The sequence below is a fragment of the Scylla paramamosain genome, chromosome 33 (genome assembly GCF_035594125.1).
Source record: "Scylla paramamosain isolate STU-SP2022 chromosome 33, ASM3559412v1, whole genome shotgun sequence".
NCBI classification, from domain to species: Eukaryota; Metazoa; Arthropoda; class Malacostraca; order Decapoda; family Portunidae; genus Scylla; species Scylla paramamosain.
The window spans coordinates 10,887,081-10,908,317 of NC_087183.1; the positions used below are offsets into that span (position 1 = coordinate 10,887,081).

Below are 21,237 nucleotides of genomic sequence, written 5' to 3' on the forward strand. Positions count from 1 at the left end.
CTTCTTCTTCTTCTTCTTCTTCTTCTTCTTCTTCTTCTTCTCCTCTTCTTCCTTCTTCTTCTCCTTCGTTTACCATTATCAGTGTCCTCTATCTTTCCTTTCTCCGCCGTTACCTTGCATGCACGAAGGGAGGGAGGGAGGGAGGGTGGGAGGGTTGGAGGGAAGGAGAATATGGAGGAAAGTTTAAAGGTCTCTCTCTCTCTCTCTCTCTCTCTCTCTCTCTCTCTCTCTCTCTCTCTCTCTCTCTCTCTCTCTCGTCCATCTAATCCGCCACCTCCTGCACGATCCCTTTAATTATCGAACGCTCTCTCTCTCTCTCTCTCTCTCTCTCTCTCTCTCTCTCTCTCTCTCAACGGAACTTCCTCCTTTGGGTAAGTACGAAATGCGGGTTTTCCTGAGAGAGAGAGAGAGAGAGAGAGAGAGAGAGAGAGAGAGAGAGAGAGAGAGAGAGAGAGAGAGAGAGCAAAACAGGATTCTCTCTCTCTCTCTCTCTCTCTCTCTCTCTCTCTCTCTCTCTCTCTCTCTCCTCAGGGTCCTTTTCGTTAATTTTACTAATTGCGCACCTACTTAATTAATGAATGCAGGTGAAAGGTGGGCCGCAAATTACAAACTAACAACTGGGGCGAGGTATTTCCATAAACACTGCTCATTTCTGCATTTCGTTTCTGTTATCATTCTAATCTTGTTCTTTTTTACAACACCTTCATTTGAGCATGCATACGACGGGAGTAATGATAATAATAACAGCAATTCTAGCAAGGAGGAGGAGGTGGAGGAGGAGGAGGAGGGATGTATCAAGGGGAGAGTGATAAAGATGGATGGCAGGAACAGAAGTGAAAGAATAAAGGAGAGAAGGAGGAAGAGAAGAATAACAGAGGGGAGGAAGATGAGAAGAAAGGAGACTGAGACGAATGTGTAACAAAAATTATAAGGGAGCAAGAGAGAGGCAGAGAGGAGTAAAAAAAAAAAAATTAAAAAGAGGAAAGGAAAGAAGGTGAGAAAGAACGAAAAAGAGGAAATGAGAGGAGAGGAGAGGAGAGGGGGGAGGAAAGAGAGAGAGAGAGAGAGAGAGAGAGAGAGAGAGAGAGAGAGAGAGAGAGAGAGAGAGAGAGAGAGAGAGAGAGAGAGAGAGAGAGAGAGAGAGATAGTGGTGACACAGACAGAGAAAACAGACACTGACAGACGAGGAGGAGGAGGAGGAGGAGGAGGAGGAGGAGGAGGAGGAGGAGGAGGAGGAGGAGGAGGAGGAGGAGGAGGAGGAGGAGGAAGAGGAGAGCAGTTAAAGTCAACATTTCCCCTGAAGAAGGAAAGGAGGTTTTCTGAGAAGGGTGTATCTTACTTTCCATTCCAGCCTTCTTCTGAAAATAATCATAAAGACCAAAGAAAAGAACTAGAGAAAAATGCAATGAGTCAATTTTTCTGGTTAAAACTCACTAGAACAAAAAGATCATTAACATGTCACTAAATGGCATGCTTTCCTAAAAAAAATAACCAAAGACAGCAAAGAAGAGTATGAAAGGAAAATGCATTGAGAGTCATTCTTTTCCTGTTAAAAGCCATGTATATACCATAACAGAAAAGTCACTAGCATATAACTAAATAAGACAATCAAATGCCTTGCTTTAGGTGTTCATCATAGGAAAACTGGGCAAGAAACTGAAAAGGCTCCTTGACACTCATCCATCCCTTCAGTACCAAGACAAAAGAACATTACAGAACAGTCCAATATATGAGGCAGCATGTACAAGAATTCTATTACAAGTGAAAGAAAATTCTAGCACTCCACAGTTGGTAGCGGTACATTAAGGAAACTGCAATAGCATGTAACAATTCCAATCCTGAGGCAAAGCTAAGTATACAATGTCTACAGAGAGAATAATAATTGTCAGTCCTTCCACACGCCACACCTCAATGATGGCACCCTGAGGAAACAGAGAAATGCCAGCGTGGAAAAACTGATAGTTAAGTAGGACTAAGGAAACAGTGACCCGAAAAAATGTGGAACAAAATGCTTTCCCAGTGAAGAATGAGGAAATTACAGGAAATTATAGGACATTAAAGAAGATTATTGCTCCTTTCATGAGAACCTTAAGAACAAAGAATTCCTAGGAGAGTAAATTTGAATGTAGTTCTTTGAGGAATAATAAACTTTGCTTTACTACACAACTCTTTACTAACATGGTTTATTGTGCTGTTGAATGGAAACTATATAGGTAGATATGGAAAGATATAAATGTCTTGTGAACAAAAGTGATCTTATAATGTGTTCTATGCTATCAGGGAACAAGGAATTTAGAGGCAATCAGGAAACAAAAACACTAAAACAACAAGCATTTCACAATTTTCATGTTCTCTCCATGACACCTCCCCTTCCCTTTCACCATTTCACTGTTTTAGGTTATGATCATGTGTGTACTCTCTCTCTCTCTCTCTCTCTCTCTCTCTCTCTCTCTCTCTCTCTCTCTCTCTCTCTCTCTCTCTCTCTTCACCACCCACACATATTGATCCTAGCAACACAGCCCTGCACCACCACTAGTTCCCAAGTTTTCTTACCACCACCACCACCACCACACACACTACCCACACCATCACCCTATCCCTTTAAGTGCTCCCACCACCATCCTACTCATCCCTGGTCCATCCCCACCACCACTCTAACCTCTGACCTTCTGAAACCTGATTATCCTTCCAAAACACCATCTCATATCGTGGTCCTAATGAAGTCTTAGGTAACTGTATCTTTCCACACCCATTGTCTAGTTCTCTTCCTCCTCCTCTTCCTCCACCTCCATCTCTCTCTGTAAACTTAAACTTTTGCTTTTTAGTTTGATAGATTTGGTTTCAGTGTCTCACAGAACGGTCAATGCTCTGATTCTTCAAACTATCAATCTTTAGCTTTTAGTTTTAACATTTATATATATTTTTATGGTCTATTTTCCTCAGCTTTTATTCTTATGTTTTTGAGTTCATCTATAATTAGTCTCAAACATCTATCAGCTCTTTTCTTTGCTTAAACTATCAATCTTCAGCTTTTATGTTTTATATTTACAGTTATTTAAGTCCATTTTCCTCAGTGTCTTTTTTCTTATATTTACAGTGTTCGAGTCTATCTTCCATAAAAGGTCTCAAGTATCTATCAACTCTTCCCTTCATCCCAACAATCTAAATTCTCTGAAGTATAATCCAGCAGCAATCTCTTGGCTTTCTCCACTTAATCATGGTCATCCTCTCTTTCAGGTGTCAGTTAAACTTTTACTATTCTGAAGTATTTTACAGATTCTGGTGTAAATATTTAGTTTCCATAAAAACACACTGACAGAACATATTTAACAATCTTACAATACTGAAAAAGGGGAGGAAGGTGGAGGAAAGGAAAATAAAGATGAGGATGGTGGTGGAAAGTTGGGAGGGAAAGAACCAGGCCCTAATTAAACCCACACATGAACTCTCACTAAATCACCTTTGTTCTGTGGAGTCACTGATATCTCTCACCCCCAATGATCATTATGTAAAAGGATTAACTGTTTGTGTTGTGAGTGTGCTGTCACATTTTGAGTGCTCTACCCACACAGCACTATAAGCAGGATTGACATGATTGACACAAAAGCTAATCATTTTATCACCTCCCCTTTGTTCCACCCCTTCCCTTGCACTCCACTGTCATGCTCCATCTCTTGTTTCAGCATCATATGACATCACAGTTGCAGTACTCAAATATTAATAAATCATCTGCTATCTTCTATTGTTGTTTTCTACAGTTACTGCACTTTTAACTTGCTAACCACATGCTTTCACACATACTACACACAGCCCTTTGATTGCTAATAACAATATGACACAGTTATTCAAGTGGTTTTGCATGGATGTACCAAAAAATAAATAAAGTCATTGAAGAATCTGAACTACTCAATCACACTTTTTTCCTGTCACTGATGTCTTCTGAAATTATACTTAAAACATCCACCATAGCATCCTATTAAGACTAAAATGTCAAAGCAGTTAACTCTATTACTGCTGGACAACATGACTTTACATAGATTTATTTTAGCTTTATTTTATAGTAACTTCTAATGACCAACCTCTATAGCCTAGGAAAGATATAACTAGCCTTTCATCCTCCTGTTCTATGTATACGCAAATATTACACTGTTCTGAATATCAACAAAGGACAGTAGCAGTAAAAGGGTTAAAAACAAAAGTCACCAATAAAAAGAGTTAAAAAAAGAAATACAGCCACTTCACCCACTCACCCCTTCTACAGGTACACTCTACAGCACTACACTACACCTAATGCGATCTGTCCCCTTTCCTGTAACTTAAATTTGCAAGTTTTGAGACTCCAACTTTTTTTTTTTTTACTCTCTCCTCTTTGGTCGGTTGCAATTAGGTAACTTTTTTAAATTTTCTTTTTTTTTACCCTCGGCTGGTGTCACTTTCATGTAAGGGGGGCAAAAAAAAGCAGCATCCAATATCACCGTGACCTCTCCCCTACCCAATACACACACGTGCACACACATTAACAGAGAGAGAGAGAGAGAGAGAGAGAGAGAGAGAGAGAGGAGAGAGAGAGAGAGAGAAGAAGAGAGAGAGAGAGAGAGAGAGAGAGAGAGAGAGAGAGAGAGAGAGAGAGAGAGAGAGAGAGAGAGAGAGAGAGGAGAGAGAGGAGAGAGAGAGAGAGAGAGAGAATAAAGAACAATAATGATGAGTAAAAAGAAAAGGTGACAAAATAGAAAAACTACAAGAAGAATAAGAACAAAACTAAGAAGAACAAGAACAAGAAAGAAGAAAAGGGAAAGAAGAAAAGAACACAAACCCAAAGAGTACGTAGCAAGTCAGACCACCAACTGGTTTCCAATCCACTTAATTCCACAAGTAGACAATCCCATCCTACATCTTTGAATACTTTACTAATTAAGTGAGAGAAGAACCAAAAAATAAGTCTCTGCCCATCAAAGAGTAGGAGGAGGAGGAGGAGGAGGAGAGGAAGGTGGAGGAAGGGAAAATAAAGATGAGGATGGTGATGGGGAATTGGGGGGTAAAAGAATAAGACCCTAATTAAACACACAAAGGGGCTTGCAAATCTTATTAGTGGGTCACAAAAATAGATCAAATTTGTGGGTAGGGGAAAAATGGAACGCACGAGTCACAGAGCAAGGCAATCGTCCTCAGTAGTGTGTGTGTGTGTGTGTGTGTGTGTGTGTGTGTGTGTGTGTGTGTGTGTGTGTGTGTGTGTGTGTGTGTGTGTGTGTGTGTGTGTGTGTGTGTGTGTGTGTGTGTGTGTGTGTGTGTGTGTGTGTGTGTGTGTGTGTGTGTGTGTGTAGGTGGGTGAGTGTAACCGATGACTAACTGTGCTACTGTGGAAGGAAAGAGGATGAAAAAAGAAAATGAAAAAAAAAATAAATAGATAGGTAAAAAGGACACTAAGACTGACAGGAATAATGAGCAATGTAAGGAAGGAAAGTAACCAGAAAAGAATGCAAGTGATACATTTAGTGATACATTTAAGAGTGAAAATAAAGTGGACAGACAAGAAAGCACATGAACTTGCCAAATCCCACTTTTAAAACATCATAAAAGCACTGAAGAACTGAGCTAATGACAGGATAAACTTTTCACCATGAGATGTCCTTGCTGGAGAATGAACCCCTACAAAATATAAAGAACAGCTCCTTAGATTTCAGGACCAGAATGATAATTTTGGGAGTCTTTACACCTTCAGTCAACATGAACTCACATCAAATACATCAATTTCATCTTTTCATGATGGGGAAACTAAAAAAAACTCACAAGACCTGACAAAACCAGAGAGGAAAAACAAGTACACACACACACACACACACACACACACACACACACACACACACACACACACACACACAAAGTGAAAAATATATATAGACCCATGAACCCTGAAGCCCTAGCATGGGAGAAGAATAAGAAACTCTGTCTGTAAGCCCAAGATCAATGAGGCCGCTGGGACCTTTCTGAGAAGGGAATCACGGGCAGAATGAAGGGTGGGGGAGACAAAAGGGGTCACCCAATAGTATGGCCTCAGCAAAACCCATCAGAGGGAATGAAAGAGGGTGTAAAGATGGATGAAAAAAAAGAAAAGCCAGAAGAAAATATATAGGAAGTATATGTAGAAGTGTTAAATATGGTACGAATATAGGTTTGAAATAACTGAAAAGAAAACAAAGAGAAGATATTGTGTGTATATACCTATATACAGAGTTAAAATATAGGACAGTGTAACATAAATACAAAAGAAAAAAAAGTAAATTTAATTAAAGTGAAGATGAATAAGAATTAAAAAAAAATATGAAGTATAGATCATAACAGAATAAGATACTGAACTATGTCATGCAAAATAATAAAATACTGTAAATAAAAAACAAGATAAGAAATTGAAAGCAAAGATAGAATATAGGGATAGCATAAAAAAAAAACATTAGAAAAATTTTGAAGAGAAGATCAAGTCATAGGATAAATATATCAGGATAACATACAAGACTATGTAAATTAAATTAGACAACATTTACAGGATTCTTTCAATGCGGACATGTGGTAACAAAAATTAAAAGGATTATTATACTTTTTGTAGTTTCTTTGTTGGCTTCTCTTTCTTGAAAAAATAACTAATAAAAAATGCCAACTGAGAAAATTCAGACAAAAATAGAATAAAGCCATAACAAACCTTGAAAAATATGAAACACTTGAAAATAAAGCAACAAAGAAAGAAGATGCACAATATAGCATAAGAACAGGACAAAATACTAAAATACTTAATGCAAAACAGGAAATAGGAGGCATATCAAAACAATGAGGTAAAACTGGACAAATATCAGAGAAAATCAAAATAGCTACAACAAAAGCAGAAACTAAAGGAATGAAAAGGAAAAGCTGATATGAGCAGAGAAGCACAGTCACCAGGAAAATGACGAGGTGGTGTGATGGGTGTTCAGTACTTACCGTGGTGTCCTTCCCATAGTACAGCTTGTGTCCCTTAAGCTTGAAGTATCTTTTCCGCCATCTTTGGAAGGAAGACGTCTGTTTCATCAAGTAGCCTTCCTTTATCGACACCTGTAATGGATGTGGTATTAGTTCTCTCTCTCTCTCTCTCTCTCTCTTATTATTTTTTATAAGTTTATTTATTTATTTATTTTTTTTTAGTGAGAAGAAGGGATGGAGCAAATATTAGAGTAAATATCTCCCTCTCTATTTTACTTTCATCCTAGCTTAACTTATATACAGGTAAAAAAAAGTAACAAAGAGACAGTAAACAGCTACTGATCCCTTCAAAAAGATAACCTAAAAATAAGATAAATGTAATTGAATTAGATGCTACAAGTACAAGGATATATAGTCCCAGCAATGATTACAAAATGAGCACAACCTCTCCCACCAAAAAACTGTTGTGAGCCGGGGTTGAACTCACAACCTTTAGGCCACATGCTGAGTACTGACCACAGAGTTACTGTTGCCCATAGTGTCCCAGACTACACCTACACCCTAAGCCTTCCTGATGATGAGGCTAAGTGTTAAGGCTAAAACTAAGAGAACCTAAGTCATGAAACATCAAGACCAAGTTTCTATATTTTCTTATTTATGTGCAACAATCTAAATTGCTTCACCTCTTGTGGTAGGAAGATACAAGTGATCCTGTGTAAGTTTAGCGCAATGTCCCTCAAGGTACACATCCAGAACTCTAACTGGATCACAGCATTCTCCGTACTGCGCCACCACTTCTCACAAAGAGGTAAATGAATATGCAACATATAAAAGCGTCGCATGTTAGATGTTATCTACAGTATCTCACAATAGTGTGTATTTGCCACCTGTCTTCTAAGTGGAGCATGAAGAATTTGGAACAATGTGCCTTTAAGAAACTATGCAACAGGAAACCAGCATAAAAGGTGTTAATGAAATGCTGTAGTGAAGTGACATCACTCTTGTAGGTAAACAGCCACATGGTATCCCTAAAAGAGTGCCTGCCATGGGAAAGGTTACACACACAACATTCACAATACAGTGCTGCTCTATGAATCATATCAGTTCTGTTTACTTTTCCCTTCTTTCTCATTCATCTTCCTTACTGCTTAAAAAAAAGTATTGTATTCTCAAGGTATTCCTTAGATATTCATATCATTATAAAGGCAATTAAAAATAACATTAGTAAGGGGATTAAGGAATTCTTCTGTATTTACAATCACGCAGTGCAATGATAAGTGACATCTTGTCTCAGATTTCCTCCTTTTAAAGGAGTCACACATACACACGAATACATTTTATAAAATATTCAACAATACACTGCATTCAAATATATACCTAGCAGCATATGAACTTTAGAAACAAAAACATAAATAAGATCAATAAACAAATACAGGAAAATAAAACAGAATTAATATATACAAGTAAATAAAGTGTAGGAAGGTCAAGCAAACACAAACATTCTTTCCTCTTTCCCAACCATGAATTCACATCGACTGCCCAAGCTTACAACACTGGGACATCCAAGAACCCTCCTGGCGTTACATTCTGTTAAAATGCAGCAACACTCTCCTTTCATGTCTTTTATGAATGCATGCTGTGATAATGAAGGGCCCCCACTGATGATGTATCTTGTACAAACACCACACAAGTTACCTCAGTAGTGGGAGGCTATCAATAGACAGACAGCTGCCCATCACTGAGGCAACCACTGTGCTGTGTTCCCTGAAAGTGACACTATGAAGTAAAAGATTGGAATACATTGCATTGTACTGTCCACATGCTGCTGAACGAATGACAAGTTCTAACACACAAAAGTATCAAGCTATCATGAGTAAAACATTTTGTTACTTCACTTGGCTTGAAGACAGATAATGTTGCTTATAGTTTTTACTGTAAATGGTCCACTGTGCATTTCACTTATAGTTTTCAGCTGTTCCTGTGGTTGTAAATAAATGCTGTAATCATCTATTAACAACCTATCTTAATGTATCCTTTGAGACTGACCTATTGAGCATCCATTTTGGCCTTCACCTATCAAGACTATTCTCACACACACATGATTACTGTACTTTGGACTGAAACATGAAAACAAATGTCATTATCATCCTAAAGACAATGAAACATGATGAAAATTCAAAGTGTGTGTGTGTGTGTGCTTAAATTCTGCTATGATCTGACAAATTTTCTTCTTGCACATTTACAAACAGGAACTTTGGACGGTAAAGTACCTACATGGAAAGCAAATGGTGCATGGGCTGCATAATGTGTGCCTCCAGCAGAGGCTCTATTCCATCAAAGATTGTCTGCTCAGAGCTGACCTAATCATGGTCTACAAGATTCTCAATGGCCTCTATGCTCATCTTGAAAAATTTGCTTGTTAGGAACCTTAATGTTAGGACTAGGAAACATTCCTTCAAGTTGGCTATTCCTCGATGTAATATCAAAGTCAAAGCTTATTTCTTTTCTGTGAGAGTCCTGGACACTTGGAATAATTTGCCTAAATCTGTCACTTCTGCTGCTTCTGTTGATTCACTCAAGCACCATGACAGGTCTTTTGGTCACATCCTATATGAGTTTGACTGAAGAGTTCACTGTCACTCTGGTGAAGCCGCACTAGCCAACCTTATGCCACATACAAAATAATGTCCCTGCAGTCTTGGTCAGAGGCTTCATTTGTGTCTCAATGAGGGTAACAGTCCTCATCTAGGTAAGAATTTTAAAAGGTGAGAAGGGAAAAAAAGTAGATCTGAGGTGGCCAGAAAACACCAACTGCAGGGCATACAAAAAAGGGGAGAGATGTGATGCTTCTGTTGCTGACATGTGACAACAGAAGAGCTAAGGGATGGAGGATATTTGTGATCAAAAGCATGAGTACAATGGAATGGATGGTCAAGTGAAGTTCAAGCCTCAACATTTTTTAATATGCTGTTCCAAGGCAAGGCAAATTTAGAGCAGATTTCATTGATGTTCTTCAGAATGTAGCATATGTGTGTGTACACAGAGGTTTGATCACTTCAGACAAAGGCCACAAATATTTTAAGCCCAGTCCTAAGTATTCTTACCATGGTAAGGAAAGTGATAATAGCAAAACAAGAAACACTGTGTAAGAAAACTGAATTCATACAAAAGCTGCACACTGAATTTGCAGCCTTTACAATAGAAATTATCCTGTGACTGAAGGCTGTGTATCACCAAACTCTTTCCAGCCATCTAATAAACCCTTAAAGAAAATTTTGTTATGTTCGGTGTGCACTTCGAATTTACCCACAAAATGTCACTGCAATGAGCTTACTGCACATAGCTCAATCCCCTGTTGTTCCTTTTCAGGTTCAAGCCTCATCCTTTACATCACTGTTTTGGTGTTTCAAACCACAAGTTCTGCCCATCACATTACAATGACAACTGAACACGTCAAAAAGCCTTAAACTTTATGACTTTACTGGAGGGCAATAAAATCATGCTTTGACAGTATGTATTTAACATCTAAAAATGTAACAAGTATGTGCTGTTGCCTGTATTTATTACAGGACCCATATCATGTAGCTTTCATACACCCAGCATGGAATCTTGATACTCTTGGAGGGTTTCATGTACATATTTGGAGCAAACACAGAAGTACCCACACAACACACAAGGTGTAAAATCACAACACTGGGAATGCCAGTAAGAATCCATTGGCACACTGTCAGTCATAGTCACTCAGCAATGTAATCATAAGCCCAAAGGAAGATCCTAATGCAGCACTCAGCATGTCTGCACCACCTCAACGACACCACACCTGCACCTCGCTAATACACCTCAACATACCACTGCATCACCGCCTATGGGGATTCCATCATTACGATCTACAACACTGATAACACACAGCACCCTGGCAGGCAACTATGAAACAACATCTGGCGCCAAGGCCACACCAGGGGGCAATTCTGTGCGGGGAGAGACTGGCACCTTTTAAACTTGCCTCCTACCTGACGAAGGGCGGGAAGCAGGGAGGGCGGCGCCTGCACATTACAAACACCACACAATTAAACACACACACACTACATAGTACATACTGCACACTGGTTCCAGGGTAGTGTACGGCAAGGATATCCTCCCCCTGTGTCCTCCCAGGGTGTGTGTCCCCAGGGTGGGGCCGGGAGTGGCAGGTATAAACGGTACAACACGGCCAGGGCGCCTCCCTCTCCTATTGTTCCCGCCCGCCATTACTTACACTGCATTTTATCTCCTTGTTGGTGCTGATCCTCCTGTGGAATGATTCGGCGGGCTCTGTCTCCCCGTCACTCTCGGAGGAGTCTACCTCAGCGTATGCCCCACTCGGTCTTCCCGGCACACTGACATGCACCTCACCTCCCCCCGTCGCCATATTTACACTGTCACTTCACGGCTGTGTTGACATGTTTGCCCCGCGCCGCTACACTCAGCACTTTTCGCTACACTTCTTTTTCACTCCTTATATCCATGAGCTACACACAGTCTCTCACGTTTGGACGTCCTACTCTCTACTTTTTAATATGCTCTAGTGGAAGTTGTTCGATGTTTTCAAGGATCCTTATTATGATTATTACTGTGATGGTTTCAGAAGGACATTTTGTACCAATAATAGAAAAAAAAAAAAAAACATAAGAACCAAATTATCATACTGTGACCTTTGATTTTATTCCTTATGGGAATCTAAAGTGTTTAAAACCATGTGCCCATGGTTTCAATGGACTATACTAATTTAGTCACGAGAACAAGCTGAATTATATTTAGTAATAAAATTAACTTTAAAACCTGCTATACTAGTTAAAATGTAACGCCCAACACTTAATTCCACATTGAACTACAGGGTTCAGCGTCACAGCAAGATATAGAGTTTAAATCATGATCACTGAGATGAACTGTAAACATATAATTCTCCATTAAGAGTGTCTTTGTTAACCTGTGCTGAATAAAATTTAAAGTAATTACCTATATCACCACCACTAATACTACTACTACTTAAAACATATATATAACTGTTTTATGCAAATAATCAACTTTTGCCATATTCACTTTATTCTGCATAGGATTTTCAATCTAAGAGGAATATAATTGCTTAAATTTTATTCAATTGTCAGTCCACATAGACACGACACACACTATGTATTCTCACTAATAAATCTACAAAAGTGTCACAACCTATATTGTACAATACAGTATAGTCTTATATAAGTCTATTACTACTACAGAACCAATATTACCAATAAATTCAAAACTAATCGTAAAATCAACGTCTAGAACTCTGCGGTAATAATAATAACACTTTACTTAAAGAATTATGAGCTATTCTATTAAAACAACTTGTATATATTGCTTTCTTCATCCTGAGCTACAGTACTGATTTGTGCGTCCCTCTTTCCTTCGCCATGGGCCTTGAAGAGCGGGAGGGGGCGATGTACTTAATGTTGCGTTGCCATGGCAGTCGGGGTTTTGCATTTGTAACGGCACTTCCTCGTGTAATTTTGATTTATGCTCTTTCTTTTTCATTCTACCCGTATTCCTTTGAGTCATTCGTTCTTCTAATCTTATCTGCCAAAATGTATGTCTTGTCTTGCCATACCGCGCTTCACTCGTGGCATAAAATATATGCATTGATTTAGAAAGATCCATTACAATATAACACAACACCACAACCTGAACTATAAATGAAGGAAGACTCAAATAAACTTTATCGAACTTCCATAAATTAGATTGCTAGATATGATTTACTTCATGATCAGTGGGATAAACTGTAAACATATAATTCAACATTAGGAGCGAAATTAGTAAATAGTCATTTAAATAATAATAATAATAATAACAATAATAATAATAATAATAATAATAATAATAATAATAATAATAATATTCCATCTCAATCACCGGGCCAGTGGCAGACATGAGTAATGTTAGCGAGTTTTGAAGGACTTGCAATGCGTCGCTCACTGCCATGCTGAGTAAGTGTTAGAGTTATCAAGGGGCGTAACCTGGTTGTTGTTAAAGAATTCGTTTCTTTCCTTGCGGTTTTTGGAGTCTTTGGATTTCCCGTTGAGGAGGAATGAGGGCAGTAGCCTCGTCTTGAAACTTTTAGTCGTCACCTGTTCCACAGCCTTGGACAGAGTGGAGCCGCGGCGCGAACTCAACATGTCGAGGTTACTCAGCACCTTCACGTGACCTAAAGAGAGAAAGAGAAGGAATAGAGACCAAGAGTTATAGTACAACAACGAAGTCATAATCAGCTAGAGAAAATGCTACCTCTCTCGCCAATAAACTATTGTGACGTACATGGATTGTCTCCCTGGGGCAAGATGTCGCTGTAGTCGAAGCCGTTGTGCTGCAGACCCAATACAGACACGGCTCTGGACACCCCAACGTTGCGCCGCCTGATGCCGTGCTCCGCGAAGTCAGCTCCCACCAGCTCCTCCCATTCACTCATGCGGATCCCCATAAGGAACTTGTCGATAAGCTGAACCGTGATGGAAGATGATGGTTTGTGTATTTTGATTCGATGTATAATGGATAAGAAAATCTCTCTCTCTCCTCTCTCTCTCTCTCTCTCTCTCTCTCTCTCTCTCTCTCTCTCTCTCTCTCTCTCTCTCTCTCTCTCTCTCTCTCTCTCTCTCTCTCTCTCTCTCTCTCTCTCTCTTATGGGAGTGGGCACAGTTAAAACTTACGAAGAGAATGATGAAGGTGACAGACGTGGACCAGGTGATGATGCATAGACAGGCCAGGGATTGTATACCGAGCAGATAGAACCCTCCGCCTGTAACACAAGCAGAAACACAGGGCCACTGTATACAACGCAAATCTTGTACCTGCAACACTGACACCAATGATACTGTCTCCATCTTTAACACAGCCATATCATGCATGACTTTCTCTATATGTCCCAAAAGTACTTCTCTTCTTTTTCTTCCTCTTTTTATTGTTTCTCTTCCTCCTCCTCCACCTTATCATCTTCCTCCTCTTCCTCTCATATTCCTCTTTTTTTCACGTTTTATCCTACTAATAACCTTTCTCCTCTTCCTCTTCCTCCAGCTCCTCCTTCTCCTCCCACCCGCTGCAGAGGGCAAAATAGTGCGCGGCGTCCTTCATGAAAAGTGCGCAACAACAGTGGAGTGAACGGAGATATAGGACCTGATTGATTGCTGCTTCTCTTGAAAGCACCAGGCAAGGATGCCGCACCACCCCTGAATCCCTACACTGTGTTTACACACACACACACACACACACACACACAAGATCCAACAAGCATTGTACCAACCCCCACAACCATTGTAATGGTAGACGTAGGGTACAACTTTCAACTCTCCTAAAAAGTTCCATGCAGTTTTTCCATATTGCATGGTATCACTTTATTTCCGGCCAGCTTTGGCTGGAGGGATGGGAGGGTGGTGGGAAGGAGCCTTCTGCTTTTCTATCCTTTTTCTCAATTCACATAGCTAGTGTAGCCCAGTAAAGACCTAATGGTCTGTTGCTGTTTGTTTCTCCTTTGTAGTCTTTATAGTCCTATATATACTCACCCCTGAAGAGGCCCGAATACCCGCCAGTCATATGCTGGAGAGAGTCGGCCTGCACGAAAAGCCCAATAGACACCATTGCCCAGATGCCGCAGAGACCTGTAGGAGAAGCAAGTGAGTGGGGCAGCCATAGGAAGGGGTGCGCTAAGTACAGTGTAGCCACAGTCAATACAAGGACCCTTTTGTGGATCTTGAGAGTAACAATGAGAGTAACATTGCTAGTTTATGTATGAATCAAATACTGAAATATAACTGGGAGAGACAATTAGAGAGCTTTTTTCTGCATTTGTGGATCTTCTTATGTATAAGATAGGTAAATAGATGAACAAATAAATAAATAAATATAGATCTTGATTAGTAGATGATTATGAACGAATTAATAACTTATTATACTGAATGGAGATACAGGTTAGAAAACTAAAATAAAGTGCAAATATAAAATAACGAAAAGATGGATGAAAATGAAATACAGGAAATGAATGAACGTTATAGGAAACGAAAAGCTAAAACAACGAAGAAAGAAACTACCAAAACAAAAAAAGAAAAGAGAAGATACTTAGAAAACCATGATTTATATAAAGGAGGAAAGATCAGCAAGAGTCAGTCAGCAAAAGCCAAGAGGAAAAGAGAAACAAACAAATATCAACCGACTGACTGACTGACGCAACGAAGCAAAAAAAAGAAAAAAAAATGAAGCTAGGAAACAACAAGTAAAAGTAAGATAAGAAATACCGTCAGGACAAGAGAGAGAGAGAGAGAGAGAGAGAGAGAGAGAGAGAGAGAGAGAGAGAGAGAGAGAGAGAGAGAGAGAGAGAGAGATCGACTGACTAAATAACTAACTGTCCAATTAAAGGCACCGAAGAAAAAAGATAGAACATAAGTAGATAAAATAACGTGAAGCTAAAAAAATCAAACAAGTAATCTAAGAAAGACTTACAGATGCATACAAAATTCAAGAGACGAGAGGAAGCGAATGAAGATATAAAAAAAATGATAGATAAAAACAACATGAACCTAGAAAAAAAAATAAATAAATAAATAAACAAGTAATAGCAGATGAGAAGAAGCGACTGACCGTGTACAGAGACCGCGCCAACTGGGTCATCAATATGGAGCTTATCTAAGAGCGGCATCCCCAACACGGCTATCAGTCCGCCCACGAGGCCAATGAAGAGAGCCTCCCAGGAAGTGAAGAGGGCGCACCCGGCTGTGTGAGGGCCAGGAGGAGGTCAGAATGGGCAAAGCTAAGGGACGGTAGACAAAGATGATCATAAAATGGGATTAAATAAAGTTTACGCCAAGAAAAAAAAAAGAAAAAGGTTGAAAGAAAAAAAATGGATAAGACTGTAGCTAAAGTCACTCATTTAATAGGAGGAGGAAGACACAAAACATTCAAGAAAAAGAGGACAAAAAGAGGAATAGGATACATGAACATCCAAGAACAAAAAGAACAAGATGAACAAAAAGAAAAAAACACTTGAACACCCAAGAACAAGAAGAACAGAAGAGAAAGAGAACACTTGACCCAAGAACAAGGGGAACAAGAAGAGAGGTGGAAGAGAACACAAGAATACCAAACAACAAATAGAAGAGCAGAGCAAGATGAAGAGAAGAGGAAGATAACACATGAACATCCGTGAATAGGAGGAACAAGAAGAGAAGCGGAAGAGAACACACGAACACACAAAAAAAGAACAAGAACACACACACTCACATACACGAAAAAAAAAAAAAAAAACATATACATCTGGGAACGCAATTAACACACGCTTGCCTCATCCACAAAGACAAAAAAAAAATTACACATATATTTCATTTCCATTCACTTATGACAGAAACAAGACCTCGCAAACACACCAACAACACCTGAGGAACACTTGAAAACGTAACATAACATAGCACCTCGCACCTGCCTGCACCACCCTTACTAACACCTGTCCTTTCTCCTCGCCTCCCCCACTCACCCGTGATAGAGACCAGCGCCCCCAGCACACTGTTTACCACGTCTCCTACTTCCAGACGGTGATTCTTGTACCAGGAGAGGCTCATCCCCGCCAGGCCGCCCCCGATGCTCGACTGTATGGTGGTGACGGCCGTGCGAGCTGCGTACTTCCACAGGTGTCCGTTAATCCCGAAGGTGCTTTGTGGGAGAGATGAGGTAGGGAGTTGTTGTTGTTGTTGTTGTTGTTGTTGTTGTTGTTGTTGTTGTTGTTGTTGATGGTGGAGGTGGTGGTGGTGGTTTTGTCCGTGATCGATTAAGAGGAGATGATTTTGTTTGTTTTATTTACTTATTTTATTTGTTTTTATCTATCTTTAGTTATTTTATTTTTATTCTACTTTATACTCTTCTTATGTGTATGCTGCTATATTACACTTTCTTTAGTTCTGGACGCTTATACATATATCGGTCTTTTTAAGGTGGATGTGATAGGGGGGAGGAGGAGGAGGAGGAGGAGGAGGAGGAGGAGGAGGAGGAGGATATATAGGAGGAGATAGACAACAACCGCAGCAATAATACCAATGATGCCCTCAACTTCCTCCTCCTCCTCCTCCTCCTCCTCCTCTTCCTGATTCCCTTTCCCGCCACACAGACAGGATGGGATGGGCCGTAACTGGTTAAGGGATGCAATTAGTGAGGGGCGGGCAGGGCAGGCCGCAAGACACGCCACACAGCCTCACTCCACCCTAGCAGGTCCCAGGCAGACGTGAGAGTGACATCAAAGCACATCAAGAAACACGGGACGACTAGGAGAGGTAAATACGAACAAATGAATGAATGAATGAATGAATTAGTGAGTGGGTAAATGAGTGAATGAATGAATGAATGAATAATGAATAAGTGAATCAATGAATTAGTGAGTGAGTGAGTGAGTGAGTGAGTGAGTGAGTGAGTGAGTGAATGAATGAATGATTGAATGATTCAATCAATCAATCAATCAATCAATCAATCAATCAATCAATCGGTGAATGAATGAGTGGATGAATTAATGAATTAGTGAGTGGGTGAATGAGTGAGTGAATGAATGAATGAATGAATGAATAAATGAATAAGTGAATGAATGAATTAGTGAATGAATGAGTGAATGAGTGAATGAATGAATGAATGGATGAATGAATGAATGAATGGATGAATGGATGAATGAGTGAATGAATTAGTGAATGAATCAATGAATGGGTGAATAAATGAGTGAATGGATGAATGAGTAAATGAATGAATGAATGAATAATAAATGAATGAGTGAATGAATGAATGAATGAATGAGTACATGAGAGAATGAAGGAGTGATTGAGTGAGTAATCCTTCTTCAGTCTCCAATCTGTCACCTTCCACTCCCCGCCCGTCACCCTGCCACCGCCCTACCTGCCGCAGTTGAAGCCGAGCCAGCCCCACCACAACATGAACATGCCCAGGATGGCGTTGGTGGGTGATCCCATGGGCAGCGAGGCTTCCCCGTCGTCATACCGTCCGATCCTGGGACCCACCATCTTAGAGGCCACTAGAGCTGTGACGCGAGGGAGAAGAACGTAAGGAAGAAAGGAAGGAAGGTAAAGCAGAAAGAAAAGAATATAAAAATAATTGCCCACCGTGCAGTTTAATATACAATCAATCCATGAAACATAGGACAAAAAAAAAAAAAAAATGAAACAGAGAATTATATTACATCACAAAACATCAATTGTACCATTCGCAGAGCACATATAGGAAAGAGCCTTTGCTGAAATAAATAATTACTTTCCAACCATGCATGTCTATATAACAGCAAAGGAGGATAAAAAAAGACGAAACAAAGGATTAAAACACATCACAGAATATCAGTCATTCCCTTTACACACCACATATGTAGTCCCTTTGCTGAACATTTATTCTATCATGCATTTCCAAAAAAGTACTTTACTCACCAGAAGCGCCCCCGCAGAGATGGACGCCACAGGAGCCAGCGATGTCCACCACGCCTAGCTGGAACAGGAAGCCATGCTCGGCCCAGATCCAGCCGGCGGGGATGCAGTAGACCACTGTGTTTACCGCCGAGAAGATCACGTACGCCACGAAGTTGAACCTGCAGGGGGAAGTGCAAGGTGTATGGGAACCATGGGCGCTACAACGTTCACTGGCACTCCGTTTTCTCTTAATCTTTCTACTGTTTTAGTCTTCCTTCGTTAACCTTCCCAGCACCGTAAAAATTGTTAGTATGGAGATCCAGCAGGGAAAAAGTGAGAAAACAGGTTAATTTTGTCTTTTAACGGTACTACGAAAATATTTAGGAGAGTTTAGCAGAGAAATAGTGTCTAAAGAGTTAAAGGTATTGAAGAGACAAAAATGTCAAACAGTGAAAGTCAAGAATCCTTGGAGTTGGTGAAACTACTACTACTACTACTACTACTACTACTACTACTACTACTACTACTACTACTACTACTACTACTAATAATAATAATAATAATAATAATAATAATAATAATAATATGTACTACTGCTGCTACAAAGAGAGAGAAAGAGGAAGAGGAGGAGGAGGAGGAGGAGAAAGGAAATAAGAGGATGAACAAGAACAACAGGAACAAGAACAAAAGACTGAAAACAAAGACTATAGAAAACACAGTCAGACAAAACGAACGCCCTAAAACACGCCAGCACCTTTCAGCAATGGCGCCAGACACAATGGTGGTGGCGGTGGTGGCGAAGGACATCTGAAAGAAGAAGGTGGTGTAGACCTTCCCCATGGTTGCCTCGTCTGGGTTGATAGCGAAGTCTCCCCAACCACAAAAGGGAGTCGTCCACTCTGACTTGCCGAAAGAAAAGGCATACCCGAAGAGCCAGTAGGTGAAGCCCCCGAGAACCACGTCCACCACGTTCTTTACCATGATGTTCGTCTCGTTCTTCATGGACACGCACCCTGACTCCAGCAAGCCGAACCCTGAAGGAGAGAGACAGAGAGGGTGGTGTTTGGTATGGTTGTATTAACAACAAGAAATGCATAGTAGCAGTAGCAGCAGCAGCAGCAGTAGTAGTAGCAGTAGTAGTAGAAGAAGAAGAAGAAAAAAAAGAAGAAGAAGTAGTAGTAGTAGTAGTAGTAGTAGTAGTAGTAGTAGTAAAAACCATTGCCTCAGTAAGCGTACCGGACTGCATAGTGAAGATAATGAAGGTGGCAGTAAGAATCCACGCCGCATCATTGCCGAAACCATCATCTCCATCGAACTGGACGCCGCCGCCCCTCGAGGTAGCGTTGCTGAAGTAGGTGGTGTTGGCCAGCAGGGTCCTCTGAGTCACGTTGTCGTTGTACGTCACATTCAGGTCCCCGATTATCGCCAAGTCGCTGTAGGTGAAGCGAAAGGCCAAGTAAAAGTGCATACAATTCGAGTTTCTTTTGTTTTTAGATGATCTTCACAAGTTAAAGTATATAAAAGCCGAGTTCCTTCAAGTAAAAAGTGCGTAAAATTCGAGTTTCTTTTGTTTATTGATGATTGCCAAGTAAACAAAATTCGAGTTTCTCTTCTTTCTTGATAATTCCCAAGTAAAGTTGCATAAAACTCGAGTTCCTTCAAATAAAAGTGCATGAAATTTCTTTCTTTTTTTTTGTTTGTTTGTTTCTTGATAATTCACAAGTACATAAAATTCGAGTTTGTTTATAGATAATTTCGAAGTGAGCAAAATTCAAGTTTCCTTCGTTTCTTGATAATTCCCAAGTAAATTTGCATAAAACTCGAGTTCCTTCAAGTAAAAATGCGGAAAATTCGAGATTCTTTTGTTTCTTAATAATTTCCAAGTGGATATAATTCGAGTTTCTTTTGTTTCTTGATAATTCTCAGTCTTCATCTATACGCGAACGGAAGTATAAGGAATAAGGTTGGAGTGATACAAAGGAAATGCAAGAAATATATTACTTATGACTGTGAAAGGGATTAACCTGGGCTTCATCTTTCACCTGGACTAAATAATTAAGTAGGTGTGTATGTACTTAACGAAATTAAGAGAGAGCCTATGAAGTTATTTTGTTTCTTGCCACTACTGCTACTACTACTACCACCACCACCACCACTACTACTACTACTGCTACTAGTACTACCACCACCACCACTAGTACTACTAGTACTACTACTACTGAACTACTGCTTCTACAACTACCACCATCCCCATATTACTACTACTGCTCCTCCTCCTCCTCCTCTCCTTACTACTACTACTACTACTACTATTATTGATGGATAAAGAACCTAAATAATAAAAAAATGGGATAAAAATTAAAAAAGATTTCATCAAACTCTACCTTCCTCATTTGAAAAAAAAAAAAAAAGAAGAAAATAAGACCGCCATACTAATGACCGTGAGAGTAACCGAAGATTTTCATCTCTTCTTCCCGACCCACTTTCTCCTACCACGCCTCCGTTTTCCTTGTAAACAATTTAAAAGCAGAAGGATTGGGTGCGACACGGAGGTTAATGAAGCAAAACAACGCATCTCTCTCTCTCTCTCTCTCTCTCTCTCTCTCTCTCTCTCTCTCTCTCTGCTAAATTAAGCAGAAAATACAGAACCAAATTTTCCCTTTCTTTGTCTATTTTGATTTTTCATTTGTCTGTTTATGTTAATCATCAGAAGTTTCAGAACAAGTTGAATAAATAGAAAATAAAGAAATATATGAACAGTTGATATTAGCATAAGCCTTTCAATATTTTTTTAGTTTAAATTTAAAAAGACACACACGACCGGACGTTTCCTTACGACTTCTGG

The 21,237-nt window shown here is 39.8% G+C and overlaps 2 protein-coding genes across 4 annotated transcripts in view; both read right to left on the bottom strand.

The window, feature by feature from the left end:
• LOC135089673 (diacylglycerol kinase eta-like) overlaps nucleotides 1-11,496 on the bottom strand; it is a 72,275-nt gene extending 60,779 nt beyond the window's left edge. For both annotated transcript variants that reach the window (XM_063985573.1, XM_063985571.1), the window contains exons 1-2: nucleotides 11,204-11,496; nucleotides 6,970-7,080 (exon numbers count right to left, since the gene is read on the bottom strand). In XM_063985573.1, coding sequence (XP_063841643.1) covers nucleotides 6,970-7,080; nucleotides 11,204-11,356 — 264 coding nt within the window. In that variant the 5' untranslated portion in view covers nucleotides 11,357-11,496. The remainder of the gene's footprint in view (nucleotides 1-6,969; nucleotides 7,081-11,203) is intronic.
• A 595-nt stretch (nucleotides 11,497-12,091) lies between these two features.
• Nucleotides 12,092-21,237, bottom strand: part of LOC135089674 (putative ammonium transporter 3) — a 31,371-nt gene continuing 22,225 nt past the window's right edge. For both annotated transcript variants that reach the window (XM_063985576.1, XM_063985575.1), the window contains exons 5-14: nucleotides 19,629-19,825; nucleotides 19,147-19,426; nucleotides 18,414-18,571; nucleotides 17,875-18,016; nucleotides 16,478-16,653; nucleotides 15,589-15,720; nucleotides 14,517-14,612; nucleotides 13,668-13,756; nucleotides 13,279-13,459; nucleotides 12,092-13,168 (exon numbers count right to left, since the gene is read on the bottom strand). In XM_063985576.1, the coding sequence (XP_063841646.1) occupies nucleotides 12,936-13,168; nucleotides 13,279-13,459; nucleotides 13,668-13,756; nucleotides 14,517-14,612; nucleotides 15,589-15,720; nucleotides 16,478-16,653; nucleotides 17,875-18,016; nucleotides 18,414-18,571; nucleotides 19,147-19,426; nucleotides 19,629-19,825 (1,684 nt within the window). In that variant the 3' untranslated portion in view covers nucleotides 12,092-12,935. The remainder of the gene's footprint in view (nucleotides 13,169-13,278; nucleotides 13,460-13,667; nucleotides 13,757-14,516; nucleotides 14,613-15,588; nucleotides 15,721-16,477; nucleotides 16,654-17,874; nucleotides 18,017-18,413; nucleotides 18,572-19,146; nucleotides 19,427-19,628; nucleotides 19,826-21,237) is intronic.